Source organism: Mugil cephalus, chromosome 7, assembly GCF_022458985.1.
Source record: "Mugil cephalus isolate CIBA_MC_2020 chromosome 7, CIBA_Mcephalus_1.1, whole genome shotgun sequence".
Classification (NCBI taxonomy): Eukaryota; Metazoa; Chordata; class Actinopteri; order Mugiliformes; family Mugilidae; genus Mugil; species Mugil cephalus.
Genome location: NC_061776.1, coordinates 18232490 through 18248327, shown reverse-complemented (window position 1 = coordinate 18248327; position 15838 = coordinate 18232490). Strand labels below are relative to the sequence as shown.

Below are 15838 nucleotides of genomic sequence, written 5' to 3'. Positions count from 1 at the left end.
TACCAGCGCAGTTTCCCAGGTGACAATCCTCATCACATGTTACGACGTGCAGCTATGCTCTCATTTTGAAGAGGATGCATTTCACATGTAGGTTGAAGAAATAATTACACTTGAAAGAGGGCGACAAGCTGCTCAGCCTGAGCTCTCCTGACGCTAAAAGAAGAGCTGCAATGATTCGTTTTTAATGAAGTAACCATTTGAGCCATTTATCAGTTAAAAACATTCTCCTGCTGCAGCGTCTCTGATGTGAGCGTTTGCTGCTTCCCTACACTTTTAGCTTAAATCTCTCTAGGTCTTAATGCACAGGCTGGATGGACGGACGAGGAGTTGCATTTAAAGCTGAGCAGGAAAATGTATTTCTTGAACTTGGGAACAATAATTTGACCCCAAAATACTGCTCAGCAGGGCAAGGCCATAAGGTTGATGAAGAGTGACCTAAAGTTGAACCAAATTAAACGGTTTTCAAATTCCTCTGTCTTAATCTAAGCTATGAGTGTGTCCCAAGATGTTGAGTAGCTTGAATTTAATATATTTTTCAAGTTTTCATTTAACAGCTACTGACCTTGACACAGACGTACACTTTAAAGCAAAGCAGCTGAACTGCTCAGCTAACAGTTTAGTAATCACTCTGCTCCCACTTTTATATAATAAAAAACGAAACATATCAAAACAGACCTAAACCCAAGATACATAAGTGCGTGTTGTGGTGCATTCAGTAGAATTTCATAGTCTACCTCTGTGGTCACAGCCCTGTCAAAGTAAACAAATAAATAAATAAAATAAAACTCTGAGACAATTTGGGTCATTTGTGATGAAAACAACTAATGCAGCTAATCAATAATGAACATTTTAACTGCAGCGCTGCTCAAGCCTGACATGACTGCTCCGTATACTCTGTTTTTATTAATGTTCCTGCAAAAATCAAAATCCTTAAATGTCATTCAGTACTTTCTCACTTTCCTGTTTAGATTGAAATGCTCAATGAAATGAGCGGTCAAACAAGAGTCACACATGTGTTTGTGTGTATTACCAGCTGGAGATGAATGAGCGATGTGTATCTTTTGTTTTTACAGTGGAGCTGTGGGCATTTAAGAATTGGCTTCACCGGACTTTCATGGCAGGATCGATTCGATATTCTCTTCAGAGGTTCTGTTGACAGTAAAAATATAGAGTATCAACACATTCTTCTTTTTTTTTTTTATTTTGTAATACACATATCTGTTTCCGCCGGGATTCAGTTTCAACTTCCACATTTCGCAGCATCAACTCGCTTGTCGCCGCACCATCTGTCTAAAAGCCTGAGAGGCTCCTGTGTCATTCATGGTAAGTATCAACTGTCAGTCTTCTCCCAGCAGAGTCACAGCGACACGAGCCCACGGAAGCTCCTGGATACCACCTCCTCCATTGTGTGACATAACAGGGACAGATGACTAACAAAAATATGAGCAGGAAAACACTTTGTGCGCTCATTTCCACTGCTGAGGTGACTGGATGTTCATCCGTTTCACTTCATGATATAGGGCGTTATCTCAGGGTCTGCTGATACAGTGTTCATGAAAGAGAGGCCCGCCGGCAGATTGTTTTTGTTTTTTCACGTGTTCAGCATTATCGTTCACCCTCGTGATGATAGAGACAAGAAGGACACTTGAGGAGGATGTGGTTTTAAGATGAGAGAAATGCGTGTCAAACACCGTCCTTATCTTTCTTCCGATCAAAGTGCTTTTTGTTTTAAAGGTAAAACTATACAGTATTCACAGACACGTTGTTTAAACCTACAGTAGCATGCCAAAAAATTCACAGTTAAGTCTGAAAAATATTTAAGTTCTCTAATGGAGGGTCTATGCTTTCAAAGTTGCGTAACGAGTGCGTTTGAGTTTAAGAATCACTACCGATAGAAAGGGGCGTCACATGTCATCACAGTGGCAGTTAAGGTCTGAATGGAAATACTGGGATCGAGTGGCCGTCAAGAAGGAAGTTCTGATGCAGGATGTGACACTCTATCTAAAACATGGCGATGCTTGAACTGGACCTGTGTGTCAGGTCTGACGAGTCTGAAATAAAGTGATAAACGTGGCATAGTTGACAGGTTATATGGGACTGAATCCAGGCGAGGTTGTGTGAGACACGGCGAGCACGCGTTCTGATCCTCCCTGGCTGAGGTGGTCTGCACTCCGCAGGCCGCTGTAAAGCCTCTCTTCCACTGACACGGCCAGCTTGTCTGTCAGACTGCTCTCCGCCTGCCGGGCCACCTCTGATAAGATAGCTTGACTGCTGTTGTTGTTCCTGTTGTCGACTCTTGGGTCCCTGTGGCTTGTTTGCACAGTCGTGGCGCTCGTTGTGCTTTCTGTGTCCTTGTCTGAAGAGTCTTGGCAGCCCTCAGTCTCACCGGTCGACCCTGCGCAACTGGAGCTGCTCTTTGTTGTGTCTGTCTCTTCAGATGTTTTGTAGGCGGCGCTTTCAGTGGCGTCCCCCACAGCCCCCCCACTTGACGGATCTTCGCTCTCTCTCTCTGCTTCCTCGGAGGCCGCGACCTCGCTGGCTTCTTCATCTGCAGCGCTCGCTATGCGCGAGAGGGTGCTGTGATATCTGGTGTCCAGAGGGTAACCGGCACTGTCGCCCCTCCTCAGCGGGGTAAACCTCTGCCGCTCCAACGATGGGGAGTACCTCCCCCCAGAGCTCGACCCCGGGTCACTGTACTGCTTATGTCTTTGCCACTGTTTCCGGAGGTGAACCCTGGATCGGTGCCTGGAGCGCAGCGGGGATTCTTGCTGGTCGAATCGTGGGTCGTGGCGAAGGAACTCGTTGAAGAGAGCGTCCGTCTTCTCGTCGATGCTGTAGTCGCGGCGGCGGAGGCGGGGTCGGTGAGGACTGGAGGGCTGTGGGATTGGCTTCATCAGAGGAGACCTCAGCTGTGATTCTGGGGATTTCTGAGGATGGAGGGATTTCAGAAGTTGAAATGGTTCTTGAAGGACGAGAGACTGGCTCCCAGTCTTAGATTTCTCCTTTAGGTTCTTGTCTTTGTCTGTGCTGTCTGTCATCTCGTCCTCCAGCTCCTCTTGAAAGAGCTTGGCCTCGATGCTCTCGCACACCGAACCTTTTCTTCCAGAGCTGGTGAAAAACAGCCTCCTCTCAGATGCTGTCTTCCCTCGAGGGGCTCCAGGAGTCCCGAACAGTCGCATCTCTTCCGGGGCCCTGGATGGCGCCTCGATGGAGGCGTAGCCACTGTCCATTTGGAGGAGCTTCCTGTTTCCCCCCTCACCCTCTCCACCAGCTCCACTTCCCAACTCACTGTCTAAACCTGGTGCCGCTCTGGCTCCTCCCTCGAATGCCTCTCCCTCCCCATCTCCTTCCGGCTCATCATCCAGGTCTTGGGACAAGCAGCTGTCCAGGCCAGGGCGAGCACCAGCACCGCCAAGGGACGAGATGCTGTCTGCATCACTGCGGATGGACTCTCTATCTGTGCTGCTCTGGTCTGAGGAGGCGTACTGCTCCAAAGAGGCTCTCAAACTCCAAATGTCTTTGTACAGGGAAGGAGGGGCCTCTAAGCTCTCCTGGCGAATCATGAAGGAAAGAGAAGAGCCCGAGTCAGTCCTCCGTCTGGCTTCCGCTCCAAACACCACCTCATCTCCGTCATCTACCTCGGCCTCGGTCTTTTTCCTCACATCAGGCGTCCTGCCGTCTGGTTTTGTGTCTTCGGTTTCCCTTAACATCTCTTCAGACCTTTCCTGAATGGCAGCTTCTTGTTGTGCCACAAACAACTCGTCATCATCTGTTGATAGTAGCCCATCTCCTGCTGCTTCTGTTTTCACAACGGCTCCAAACGCTGTCTCTTTTTCTACTCCATTGACCGTTTCCTCCTCTTGCCTCAAGGCATGACAACCCTCTGATGACGAATAGAGTGCCTCTCTCCTGGCTCCGCTGCTGCCACCTACCTGCACCACAGCCTCCAGTTTTAGCCTGCATTGACGGACAACAATCAGTACAACAGTAGCTCTGGAAATTGCATGGTGTAAGTCACGGCGTCGTGGGCAGTGGTGTACCTGCTAAGGAAGACTGAAGATGTGGGTGTCATTTCAGACTGAGACAGAGACTCTGCGGAGAGGGACTGGAGGCCGCTGCTCTGGAGAGGAGAGTGTGAAAATGATTCAATGGCCTCATCTCGGAGAGGAGAGGAGTCATCTTCGGTGTGATCTGTGGTTTCACTTGCTGCCCTCTGTCTCTGGAAAGGCCTTCTCTTGGGGGACCCTGGTTGAAATTCACATGGAAAGAAAGATCTAATTTTATACTACCACCGGTTTATCCACCAATCATATTGCGCTCATCGATTTAAGATGCAAACCTTTTGCGTCTAGACTGGCAGCCCGGTGACTGGTGTCAAACTTCCACCTCCTAAAGTAAGGCCCGGCCCCCTCCAGGCTGGCATGGCGGCGCAGTTTAGAAAGGAAATGCAAAACTGAAGTCTGCCCCGGAGCCTGGGTCAACTCTCCTCTCAGCCCCCTCTCGCTCTCGGCCTCTCTCCTGTCCCCAATAGCCTCCATCTGACAGAAGAGATAGAGGGAGGGGAGGGCGGAGGGAGGTGATGACACATTAAGGAGGGGTTGCGGCAGATGAGCTTGAGATGAATCGTGACGAGCAGAGGCAAAGCCCTCGGGGGACAGCAGTTTGTCATTTTGTCACTGATGACTGATGTCTCAGTGCATCGGTAGGTTAGAGCCTGTGGCGGCTTCTTTTCACAGCTCTGGTACAAGTAGACGAATCTACACTAAAGAGTCTGTGTTTGTGGCCAAATGGGGTGAATGGAGACAAATTAAGCCGCGGTCTATGAGCCATGATAGCAGCTCTCCAAACCTAAACAGTGGAACTTCAGTATCAGACGCTCACAAAGCAGATGTTTAGCAGATTAATGTGATGCACATTACCTATCGTCAAATTTAGGCTTCACCGTGCAGGAACTTTTACTGGCACACAAATCGGAAAACAGACTAAACTCACTGTCTGGGACCGCGTGCGCTGCGGTTTCATGGTCGATGAAGACTGCCTGGGCCCCTGGTCCAGGATGATGGAGTGATGTGGGTCTCCTGGCAGACCCCCGCTGAGGCTCTGTCCCATCCATTCAGGGATTCTTCTCTCAGCGGGCTAGAAAGGGAAAATAATGTGGGTTAGCTCAGAGAGAAGAATTATGCATTTGAGCACCAGGTGATTTCTTAACTATCTGTGCCGTCGAGTTACCTGGTAGATGGTGAGGGGTAGTTTTGGAGCTGTGCTCTCGCTGATGTTGATGGTGCTGCTCTCTGTTGAGTCACACTCCATGATGGTGAGTATCTTCAGGTCACACGGCGCAGGAGGCAGGTGAAGGTGGGTCAGCCGGGCCTTCTTCAAGTGATGGAAGTCTCCTTCGGTCAGGGTATACCTGAGAATGAGGATGAATGATCTAGTCCAATTCCACCTAACAGCTCATATAAATAATAATTGAAAAATTGGAGGAACTCTACCTGCGACCTTTCTCCTGAGTCGTCTTCTCTTGTTCGTAAAGTGCAGATTCATTGAAGGAGACTCTGCGGCCAGTAGACCCAGTGGAGACAAATCGTTCAGACTCTCCATCGTGACAGCTCGATGCTGAGAGAGCGTCTGATTCGTCCAGACGAATGGTGATTTCTGGGCGACAAAGTCGACAAGGACACATCAGCGGAGAGAAATGATGGTGTCAGTAGTGAAAGAAGACCAAAATACATGTATATATAAACTTAAAAAAAAAAACACTATCTGACCTTGCGTGGGCTGAGAATCCTCAGCATAAGTGGTGTTTGTCTTCTCAGGGTCATCACTCGCTCTGAAAGGGGAAAATTAGTTTTACTCTTTGTGCTCTTTCACGGGAGCAAAAAAATGCCTCATCACATCACAGCTTTAATCCAATGCTGTCATGATCACACTGGGCCCTGTGCTGTACTCCCTGTCACCAGACAAACCTGACCGGTGTAACGCAGCTGGTAGCACCCACCTGGAGTAGCGTCGTCCACCCATGCAGCAGCGGTGACAGAAGAGGAGCAGCAGGGACAGCAGGACCAGTGTCCCCCCGGCAAAAACACTCAGCAACACCAGCAGTAGCACATAGTTCTCCACCTGGCCGGCTGACACGGGCACATCCTGGTGGCACGCAACCATGGAGACAGGTCAGGACCCAAGTAGCATAACATTCAGTTAGTGACTGCATTTCAGAGGATCAGTGAATCTGTGAGAATGAGCTCCATCTTCACAAGATGCAACGCTAAAATGCGGCAAACATATGAAACGGTCAGACATTAGGACAGTATTTGTGGAACAATGAAGAGAAAATGATGATCAGAGGGCAAATTTCAGCTTATGCACGTTATTATCCACCCATCTATGTATTGTTTTTCAGTTGGAGTCGTGTCGGGAACCTGAAAAATGAAAATTCATCACTGACTCTCTTTAAAATTGACACCGTGTGTACAACTTTTTGAACAATAATTTAAGATGTACAGCAAATTTGAATGTTTTGTTTCTTTTTTTTTTTACATGGAAATGAATTGTCGCTATTTAAACATTTAATTGTGGACTTGGATTCTTTTTTGGCGATTAGATTAGCTTAGATTTTTTCTTGAAGCTCTCTTCATATAATAAGAAAAGTAGCTCGGACACCTGACCAACACAACTGTGTGTTTTGTTGAATAGCAGTAAAAAAGTTTGAAAGTCATGCGGTTGTGTCATGTCATGCGGCTTCCTTAGGTGTCGTTAACTAAACATCTTGTTGGTTGCTAGTTGGTAGCTGATGGCTAGCTTCCAAATGCGTCTCGCCCCAAATCTTGGCACAAGGGAGAAGTGTTGGTTGACATGTAGTCGCATATCCCATCACCTCATACCTACTGCTGTTGGCTAGGCTAGTTAGCTGGTGTCTTCTTGTTGGTTGCTAGTTGGTAGCTCAGTTGGACTGGAAATGTGTGTTGCCTCGGATCTTGGCACAAGGGATTGTAACATCTTATCCTGTGTAACAATCCTTTTTTATGGATTGTGCTTTGCTAGAATTTGTCCATCTCAGGCTGAAGTAAACCTTAAAGGACACGTGCATTATAGTCCCTGGTGTACATTTCAATCATCTTGAACGCACGTCAAAGCCGAATACTAAAAGCCATTTTGTTCTAGGCTCTACGCAGCGAGAGAGCTACTTTTTTTTTTTCCTTCAGAGGAGAGGTTTCACTAGATTACAGACTACAATCCTGTTACCAGCTGCGAGTTGGACGACTGTTTTTTTTTTCTCCTTCTTGACTGCTAGAATGAGAAGAGAGACTCAATCAGTCTTGTACTCTCTGCACTATTTTATTGTTTGGGTTACACAACATCTATTTAATTTCCATTGTTTGCGTTCGCATGGCACTGCTGCAGCTCGTAACTCATCCCTTTAATAGGACAATAAAGCAGTCACTTCCATATCTGTGTTGTCATGTTTTGTTGCTGTGAACGCAGCACCTGCATTAGCTCCTGCTGGGGCAATAATTGATTCCTCTTCCTCTGAGCTTCGCAAGCAGTGAGGAATCTCTTTGTGGCATTACCCTGTCAGCTAAGCGCCGTTATATTTAATGAGTGGAATTAACACCGAAAGACTCTCTTAAGTCCCTGCCTCCTCGCACTGATTCTTATCCAGACACACTCTCGTGTACATCCCGCCTGCTCACACACAAACGCTCCCTTCTGATTAATACTCTCACTCTTGGCTGAGTGAGCCCGGGGATGCTAATCAAAACGTCAGCGAGACCCTTAATTCAATTTCCCAGCTCTTCTCTATGAGGGGGGGGAATGAGGCTTCCGCAGGCTAAAAATGGAATTTGTAGGAGGAGGATGCCGACACACATGAGCAATCCCCAGGCAAGACTTTCCTGGCTCTTTCTGCGATGTCCCTTTGAAAAGATGGTGAAAATAATTGGGCTCTTTTTGCAATCACAGATGGAATAATCGAAGCATTTAATGTAATTCCTTGGAAAATTTGAATGGTTTTCATTGTGCACGGCTTGGAAGGAAACCGTGGATTGGGGAAGCTTTTAGATGCGAACACAAACCAATGATATCAACGGCCGCAGTGTCCACACCCCAAACATGTCCAGTTTCCTCCGACGTAAGACAAAGAAAAGCAACAGCCAGAGGATAAAAGAGCTGCAACCGTCGATCGACTCGCGGAGGTCTATTAGAAAACAGGGTGTGTGCAAGAAAAACAGCTGATTTTGTGGTGACTCTGCTCTCCCTATAATTGGTACAGTTCCTCTGTGAGGCCACCTATACACAAGCATCAATCAGACTGTGTCAGCTTCAGTCGCAAGCTCAATCTAACAGCACGGCGGAGGAGAGAGGGCCGCTGTCACTCTCTGCCCATAAAACCACAAAAAGGGTGACAATCTAGAGCAGATAAAACCACTTTAAAAAAAAAAAAAAAAAACTGAGCCTCTTGCCATGAGCAGAATACATCCATCAGGCATAACATTATGACCACTAACAGGAGCAGTAAATAACATTGACCATGTTGTGACAATTCAGTGTACTGCTGGGAAACGTTTGCACCTGGCATTCATGTGGATGTCATTTAGACATGTAGCACCCACCTAGACCAGATCAGACACCCCCACCCCACAGCAATGACACTCCTATATGGCAGCAGCCATCCAGTATCATCAAGTATCAGTTTCCAGACACCACAGGACACCCTGATAAGGCCCATGTCCATTCTCCTATGAGTCACAACTGTTTTGGAGGCACAAAGGAGATCTACGCAATATTAGGAAGGTGGTCATAATGTTATGCCTGTTTGGCAGATATGTCCCTGGATGGGTATATCATGAGACGCTGCAGCATCAGCTTGTATTCACAGTATTTACCGTGTGTCAAGACACGCAGCTTCATTTCAACACAACAGCAGTGTGCACACCTTGATACTGTGCAGTCATGGAAAACTGACACACGCACACAATTTATCAGAGCATCTGTAACTTAATGAAATCGACCGTTTTTACAAGCTCAGCTAAACGGGGAGAACAACACAATCAATCAGCCGGAGCGGGGAAGCCTCTCACCAGTCGTCAGGCCATGTGTCTAACACACATGGCAAACAACAGTCAATCCTCCCTCCACACAGACAGCTTTAAGTGTCCAATAATTGCCGCTAGCTCTGATATCCTCCCTGGCCTCCAGAGGCTACATGAACCCAGCACCCCGCTCAGTCCTGTCCGATGTAATACCTGTTACTGGAACAACGTGTTGTTAACTCAACATGTCTTTTTCTTCCTACACAGTGTTTCCCACTTTGGTTGAAGTCCAGTTTGGTCAGTGAAGTATTGTTGGAATCGCCATCCCCACTAGATAGTATCTTATTTGAAGGTGTGGACAGTACGTGTTGATGGTGTGGACAGAGAGGGAGGGGCTGAGGCAGCAGTACTCACAGTGGAGTTCTCGGTCAGACTTGTCAGAACAGGCAGATCATTGCTCATGGTCCAGGTCAGTGTGAATGAACCCTGCAGATGATAAGAAACGAGAACAAACATAAGTTGGTGATGGCTAGGAATTATTATAATTCCCAGAGGGCAGTAGGTTTGACCACTAAGGTCAACAAATCCAATTAAAAGGCAAAAACCTGAGTAACAAGTAAGGTCCTTTTCACATATTCTTCTGTTATTCATTAAAAACACATCATCGTTAGTTGAAGTATTACAATAAACATGAGCACTATATTTTATTTCATTTTTTTTCCATCTTAAATGCAGTAAATACTCATCAGAGCACCACGCATGTGTTCGTCCGCAGCTGAAAATAGTCCCTTTTCACAGCAGACACACCAACTTGTCACAGTAGGTGTGTTAATGCTGGCTCCGTAGCATTTACTGTCCCAGTAAGACATGACAGCGTGATAGCGGGCAACAAGGCAGGAACCTCTCTAAATGCAGCCACCATTAATCTGCTCATCCTTTCACATCCGTCACAAAATGTCTGCCCTGGCAAAAGGCCTACAGAAGCCAAACTCTGCCCAGCTGTTTTAAGGCTAATTCACACACAATATGGAAGCTCATAGCACACAGGAAGCAAGGAAAATACTTCTTCATATGACTGAGAGAAGTCACCTGGAAAATAATGTTTTTTTACACGCAGCGGCGTGTTGAAATGAGTAAAGACTCGAAAAAAGTGAGACAATGCGAATGAACGCTTTAACCGATGTAATACAAAAATCCTGAATGGTCAAACTCAGTTCTGCAGAGGCTGAAATCTTACATCAAATTTAGCCTTGAACATGCAGTTCAGCTGTGTCTTTTGTGAGCTCTGGTAACTATCCACATATTTCAAGCTGCAGATACCCAGTTTATAAAGCCACATCTCTCAGGTTTCTCTCTCATAGAGAAACAGAAATCATTACACAACTGTTTCCGACGCCTACATCTAACAATTAATCCACTGATGTAATGATCAAATGTAATGATTGCTGTGTACTAAACTCCAATGAGTCTAAACATTTACTGACATGAAGGCACAACAACAACAACAACAAAAAGATCCCTCCACTCCATCTTTAAATCATCTGCTCGCACCTTTCAAAAACGACTATTTCTGTAGCAGCCGGAGCCAGAAGAGCTGCCAGCACATAAGTATTTACACCGAGTGCAGCTTGTGTAACATCAGTCCAAGACTGCATTCCTCGCACACACTGGCACCATGGCCGCACATTCTCTCAGCATGTGAGAGTCCTAATTTATGTAATATCTCATACAAACCAGCAGCCCAAGGTAACTACGACGTGAATGAAGCTCTGAATAGCAAACACGCACACAAACACACAGTCAGACGCACGCAGGTGAAATTCTTGTCCTGATGAATTATTTGCCAGTGGCACTCAACACGTCGTCAGTGCCAGTGGGTCATTTTGTGTGTTTGAGTATGGCTTGATTAAATACTCCAACAGACAAACCCACGAAGGACATGTCTTAAAGATTTATTTTTTAAAAATAGATAAAAGATTTTATTGAATTTTGAGCCTGTCTGATTTTTATGTGTGTCACAGTCTCCCTCAGGACTCAACGAGGTTTTATATCTGAAGTACCTTCCAGAAGAATTACAGGATACAGCCTCATACATTTACACGTACCGCATTTTCTTTGTAGGCAGTCTGACATTTTCATTTTCATTATTATTACACTAGAGTATAGAAAGAAAGGTTTCTCAGTGTAGAGGTCAGTTTAAACTAATTTCACACATGAATTAATCATTAAAGGGGAATTCCACTGTTTTTTTCTAACATATTATGCCCCTCATATAAACAACCCAGAAAGAAAATGTTACAACCCTTAACATACATATTTATTACTGACAGTGGAAACGTCCAAACCAAGAAAAACTATTCAACTATTTTAGTTGATATTCTGAAGTTTCCAAACGTGTCAGAGTTCTCATTAAAAATGATCTAATTATTATAATTATAATCATTGTTATTATTATTACAGTAATATATGCATGAATATTAATATAGGCTAATGACGCCCATCGGCTTGTCAATAGTAAAGGTAAGTAAAATTCAAAACACTGACCCCGACTGGTGGAATAAAATCATTTCCAAAGTGCGCGTGCATGCGTGTGCACGTGTTAGTTTCCAGGAGCTGGTGACATGTTGTCACATCGTCTCTGCTTTAACCACCAGATTTCTACACCAGACGCACAGGTGGACCGACGTCAACGTGTTTAGCGCGTGTCTGTAATGATGCTGATGGATGGAGGATGGAGGGAGCTTTCCTGCCCGCCGCCCTGGCGTGTGACTGGATGCTGATGTGCTCCAGATGTGCTGTATCTTACGGTCTTATAGGCGCTGTGTTGAAGGAGCTTCCCTCCGCTCTGTGCAGGATGACTACAGCGACGCGCCGCAGCCGGCGGCGCTCAGCCTCAGCCTCAGCATCAGCAGCATCTTCCACTCTCCTCCGAAAACCCGCGGATCAGGGCTGCCCCATGTTATTTCTGCGTCGTCTGCTCTCAGCCTGCGGGGGGAATAAATCTCGGTTAGTCACACAGGGAGCCTTCGTGTGGCCGGACACGGGGGCTCCAGCCGAGGTCGCCGCGCGTCAAACACCTCTCAATAAATCAGATGCTGCGATTATCTGGAGTCGGCTGTGTCACCTATCCCGCGTCTTACATAATGAAATAGTAGCACATTACGCCGTGAGCACGCCTGTGGGTCCGCATTGATTACTCGGGTTAACTGGCCTGCGTGTGCGGGGGCAAAGATCGGACTCACCGGGCTGTAGACTCCGTTTGAAGCGGTCCGCGGGCAGCCTGCCCCGTCTGCATACTTCAATTGGGGCTCCAAATAAAGACTGTAGTTATGAATGAAACCACACGCGATTAGACACACCCACCGCCCGCTCCCGACGCACCACGTGACCAGCACCGATGATGATGATGATGATGGTGGTGGTGGTGGCGTTGGTGGTGGTAGTGATGATGTGAGATGGAGGAGAAAACCCGTCTTCATTCACAACCTGCTGCGTGTGAATGGCAGCGGAAAGAAGGTGGATCGATTGGTCGTGCAGCTGTTATCGTTTTTTATTATAAACAATATAGATATTTGAATGAATGGGGCTCAAATAGATATCTCATATATCGTTACATGTTTGGCTATTTGAGTATTCCACTATGCTTGAGATAAGACGAGAGGAGACAGACGGGAGCTGTGAAGGTTTTTATAGTTTCACGTTTCGCCGCAAGGTGGTGGTGTTGCACTGCTTTTTCTTTTTTTGGTGAAACATAAGATGGAAGTTTAGCGTTCAGTCAGATCCAGTTCAGATATTCAGAGGTCCATGACAAGACTTATATAGACCCCGAGCTAAATACAGAATAATTTATTTTCACTCGAATCCACATTAAAGGATCCACTGGGAAATCTTCTGCAAATCTGGATCATGTATTTGTTTTTCCAGGATAATTTTTTTTCCCCAAAGAACATCTATCATGAAAAACAAACATGATTGTGGTTTAACTGATTAATGCACCTAACCTCTAGGCATAGATTTGACTGATGATTTGTTGTTTGACCCAGCTGTTAAATGCACTAATTGTTGATGTTTTCCCTTTTTGCATCGTGCGCTTTTTCCACTGCATTTGAACCCACACTCTAATCTGGTAACACTACTTGCACTCTCAGCCCCTGCAGAGTGCATTCCTGTGTGACATGTTGCACAAACAAACAGGAAAAAAAAAAACACATCAGCACCAACATGACAGAAAGTCCGGTCTGTGCCTTTATGATAATGGAAAGCAGGAGGACATCTGAAGAACTCATTTTCTGTTTGTGCCCCAAATACCCCCCAACTGAGGCTGTGACCGACTTAGTGGTATAATTTTTTTTTAAAATCACATGACAAGGATTTTAATGCAGTTAGAAGAAATAATTATCAGATAAAATTACATAAATATATTCATTCACATTAACAGACACCTTTAATTGTAATGGTATTTCTCGATCACATTTTAAATTGGAACTGAAGGGATGATTCAGAGCCGTGTCCTCTTTTCTTTTCTTTTCTTTTCTTTTCTTTTCTTTTCTTTTCTTTTCTTTTCTTTTCTTTTCTTTTCTTTTTTTAATCTGTCCTTTAAGTGCTTCTTGCATATCCTCTTATGTTTTAACATGTCCAGTCCATTAACAATGACCTAAATTCTCAAAAAGCCAGCAGAGATGTAAATACGCTTCTCGGGGACTTGGAACACTTTGGAGAAAACGGATGCTGTGTGGGCACAGTTTCTTTAAACATCTGCAGCTTCAACGTCAAGTCTGCGCTGGTGGAAATTAAGACGAGCAATTTTCACTTTTCTCTGACATCGAGCAGAAGTGCCTTAGGATACATTTGGCAGCTAAAGTGCACCCATGTATCTTTGGCTGAATTTCAAAAACCGTGGCCACGGCAGAATTCCCACAGCCTTCACATTGTTCCAGGCTTTTTCTTCAGTACTATTGACATTTGTTAACATTTTCCTGTTTGCACATCTCTAATATCGGTGTGTGTTTCTTTACTGTTTAACACCAGAATTATTATATTCCGTCTATATTACATGTTGTTTCTTGTATTTTGGTTTCATATTTGTTACTATTGCGCCAAACACCAAAGACAAAAAGTCCTTTTCTATATGAGCATAGCTGGCAACAAATCTGATTCCTTAAATCTGAGCCTGACGCTTGGTCTACTGGCCCCAGAGCACACTGAATCAAGCAACCTGTGCTTTGCAACTTGTGCACTGAACGTTTTCAGTCCATGATTTGAACAGTATTATTTAATCTTCCTTCTTTGTTGTACATTTCTCCACATTAATCAAGCCTTTGTTGTCCACAGAGTACGTACAGTACTGTGATAGCGTGAAGTTGATAAGATTACACCACATCCGCATATTTAAAGAACTAAAAATGTAAAGTTCGATCATTTCATTAAATGAATCCACAAATGACATGATGATCACCTCGGGCGCTCATCAAAACTGTGAGGTGCATTGTTGTTGACCCTCTGGACTGGCGGTGTCCTCTGTTCTTTGTAATTTTGACTATGTCTTAATTGCAATTTTAAACTGTTTTCAACTGGGATTAGTCATGTTATCGTAGATTAATAGATCTGGTGCTTCTGGTAAATGCCGTAAAAGCTGCAGAGAATCACTTGAATTGTAAAATAAGCAAGTTTGTATTGATGAAGAGATGTGGCTTAATTTGTCAGCGTATCCAGACATTTGTTTAATATTTCCAGTCTATTAATGAGATTCTTGTCGAAATAGCCGAGGTCAAATTCCTCTCATGCAGTTGTTTCATCTCTCAGGAACTCTAAGGTGCAACATACCAGAAGACTGAAACATCTGGGAAATGATGCCAAGGAGAGGCCGTCGAGGGGTGGGAAGAATGTGAAGGAGGGAGTGTGTGTGTGTAGCTGGATGTTTGACGTCAGAGCTGCGTCTCTGTGTGCTCTGAGGAGCAGGACATCCTGTGGAATTGTTCTCCGAGAAGCCTGAGGAATGTAAAGCAGCAGCCTCTCCAGTCCCACTCGCCTGGAGTGGGAGAAGTGAGGGAGGTTGGAGAGGCTAGGGGGAGAGCAGGATTCCCGGCAAAATGTCCCACTTATCATGCCAGTTAAAAAGAAAAAAAAGGGGATGACTTTTGATTCCAGTGAAATGCAAGAAAGCTTAATATGCTTAAAACTTGTGTCCTGATTTGCTGCGCGTCTCTGTGACAGCATTTTCAAGGACATCTCCCACATTTCTGCTGAATTTATCTGTGGAGCATGTCAGTAATCACTGAAGCGTGGAAAGCAGAGCAGTTAAAGGAGCCCCTCACATACTGCAGAGAATGATAGTTTTCAGAAAATTGGACTAACGTCGTCCGCGTTCAGTGTGTGACGGTGTGACGTGAGGGGCAGTGACGCAGTCTATAAAGCGGGGGTGTTGTGGTTGCAGCTATTTTTAGCCACGCCGTGGAGACATATATTAGCCGCATCTCTCTGCCCTCCCCTGCTCTCTACGTCATCCTTACTCCGAGCAGGTCCTCTCCACTGCGTGTCACGTGACAGGAGCAGCCCAAGAGATCCTGCTGTGGTCCAAAGGTGGACGTGAATACTAAGCAGAAGAGGGTTTGTGAAGGACTGCGGAATGCAAAGAGCAGGAGCTTTCACCGAGCATCCCTTCCCACTGGCTGACCGGTAGATGCATACAGAGACAGGCTCTATGTGACCTTGAAACTCTCTCATTGTGGGCTATTTAGGCCTATATTAGATGCATTTGACTTTGGATTATGCATCATATAGCTTCAGTGTTTCCTGTTATTGTTGCTTTA

At 45.4% G+C, this 15838-nt stretch overlaps 1 protein-coding gene across 2 annotated transcripts; it reads right to left on the bottom strand.

Annotated features, from left to right (window-relative positions):
• Window positions 1–1185: 1185 nt before the first annotated feature.
• LOC125010361 (voltage-dependent calcium channel beta subunit-associated regulatory protein) lies at window positions 1186–12413 on the bottom strand. Of its 2 annotated transcripts, XM_047588935.1 has the most exons (11): window positions 12272–12413; window positions 11836–12014; window positions 9444–9515; window positions 5999–6144; window positions 5769–5830; window positions 5493–5655; window positions 5230–5410; window positions 4993–5136; window positions 4340–4538; window positions 4041–4245; window positions 1186–3957 (listed from the first exon to the last, which is right to left on the bottom strand). In XM_047588935.1, exons 3-11 carry the CDS (start codon window positions 9489–9491, stop codon window positions 2088–2090), a joined length of 3018 nt encoding a protein of 1005 aa, XP_047444891.1. In that variant the 5' UTR covers window positions 9492–9515; window positions 11836–12014; window positions 12272–12413; the 3' UTR covers window positions 1186–2087. The 2 variants fall into 2 exon arrangements, with proteins under 2 accessions (XP_047444891.1, XP_047444890.1); XM_047588934.1 differs by lacking the exons at window positions 11836–12014; window positions 12272–12413 and adding an exon at window positions 11574–11717.
• Between the last annotated feature and the right edge of the window lie 3425 nt (window positions 12414–15838).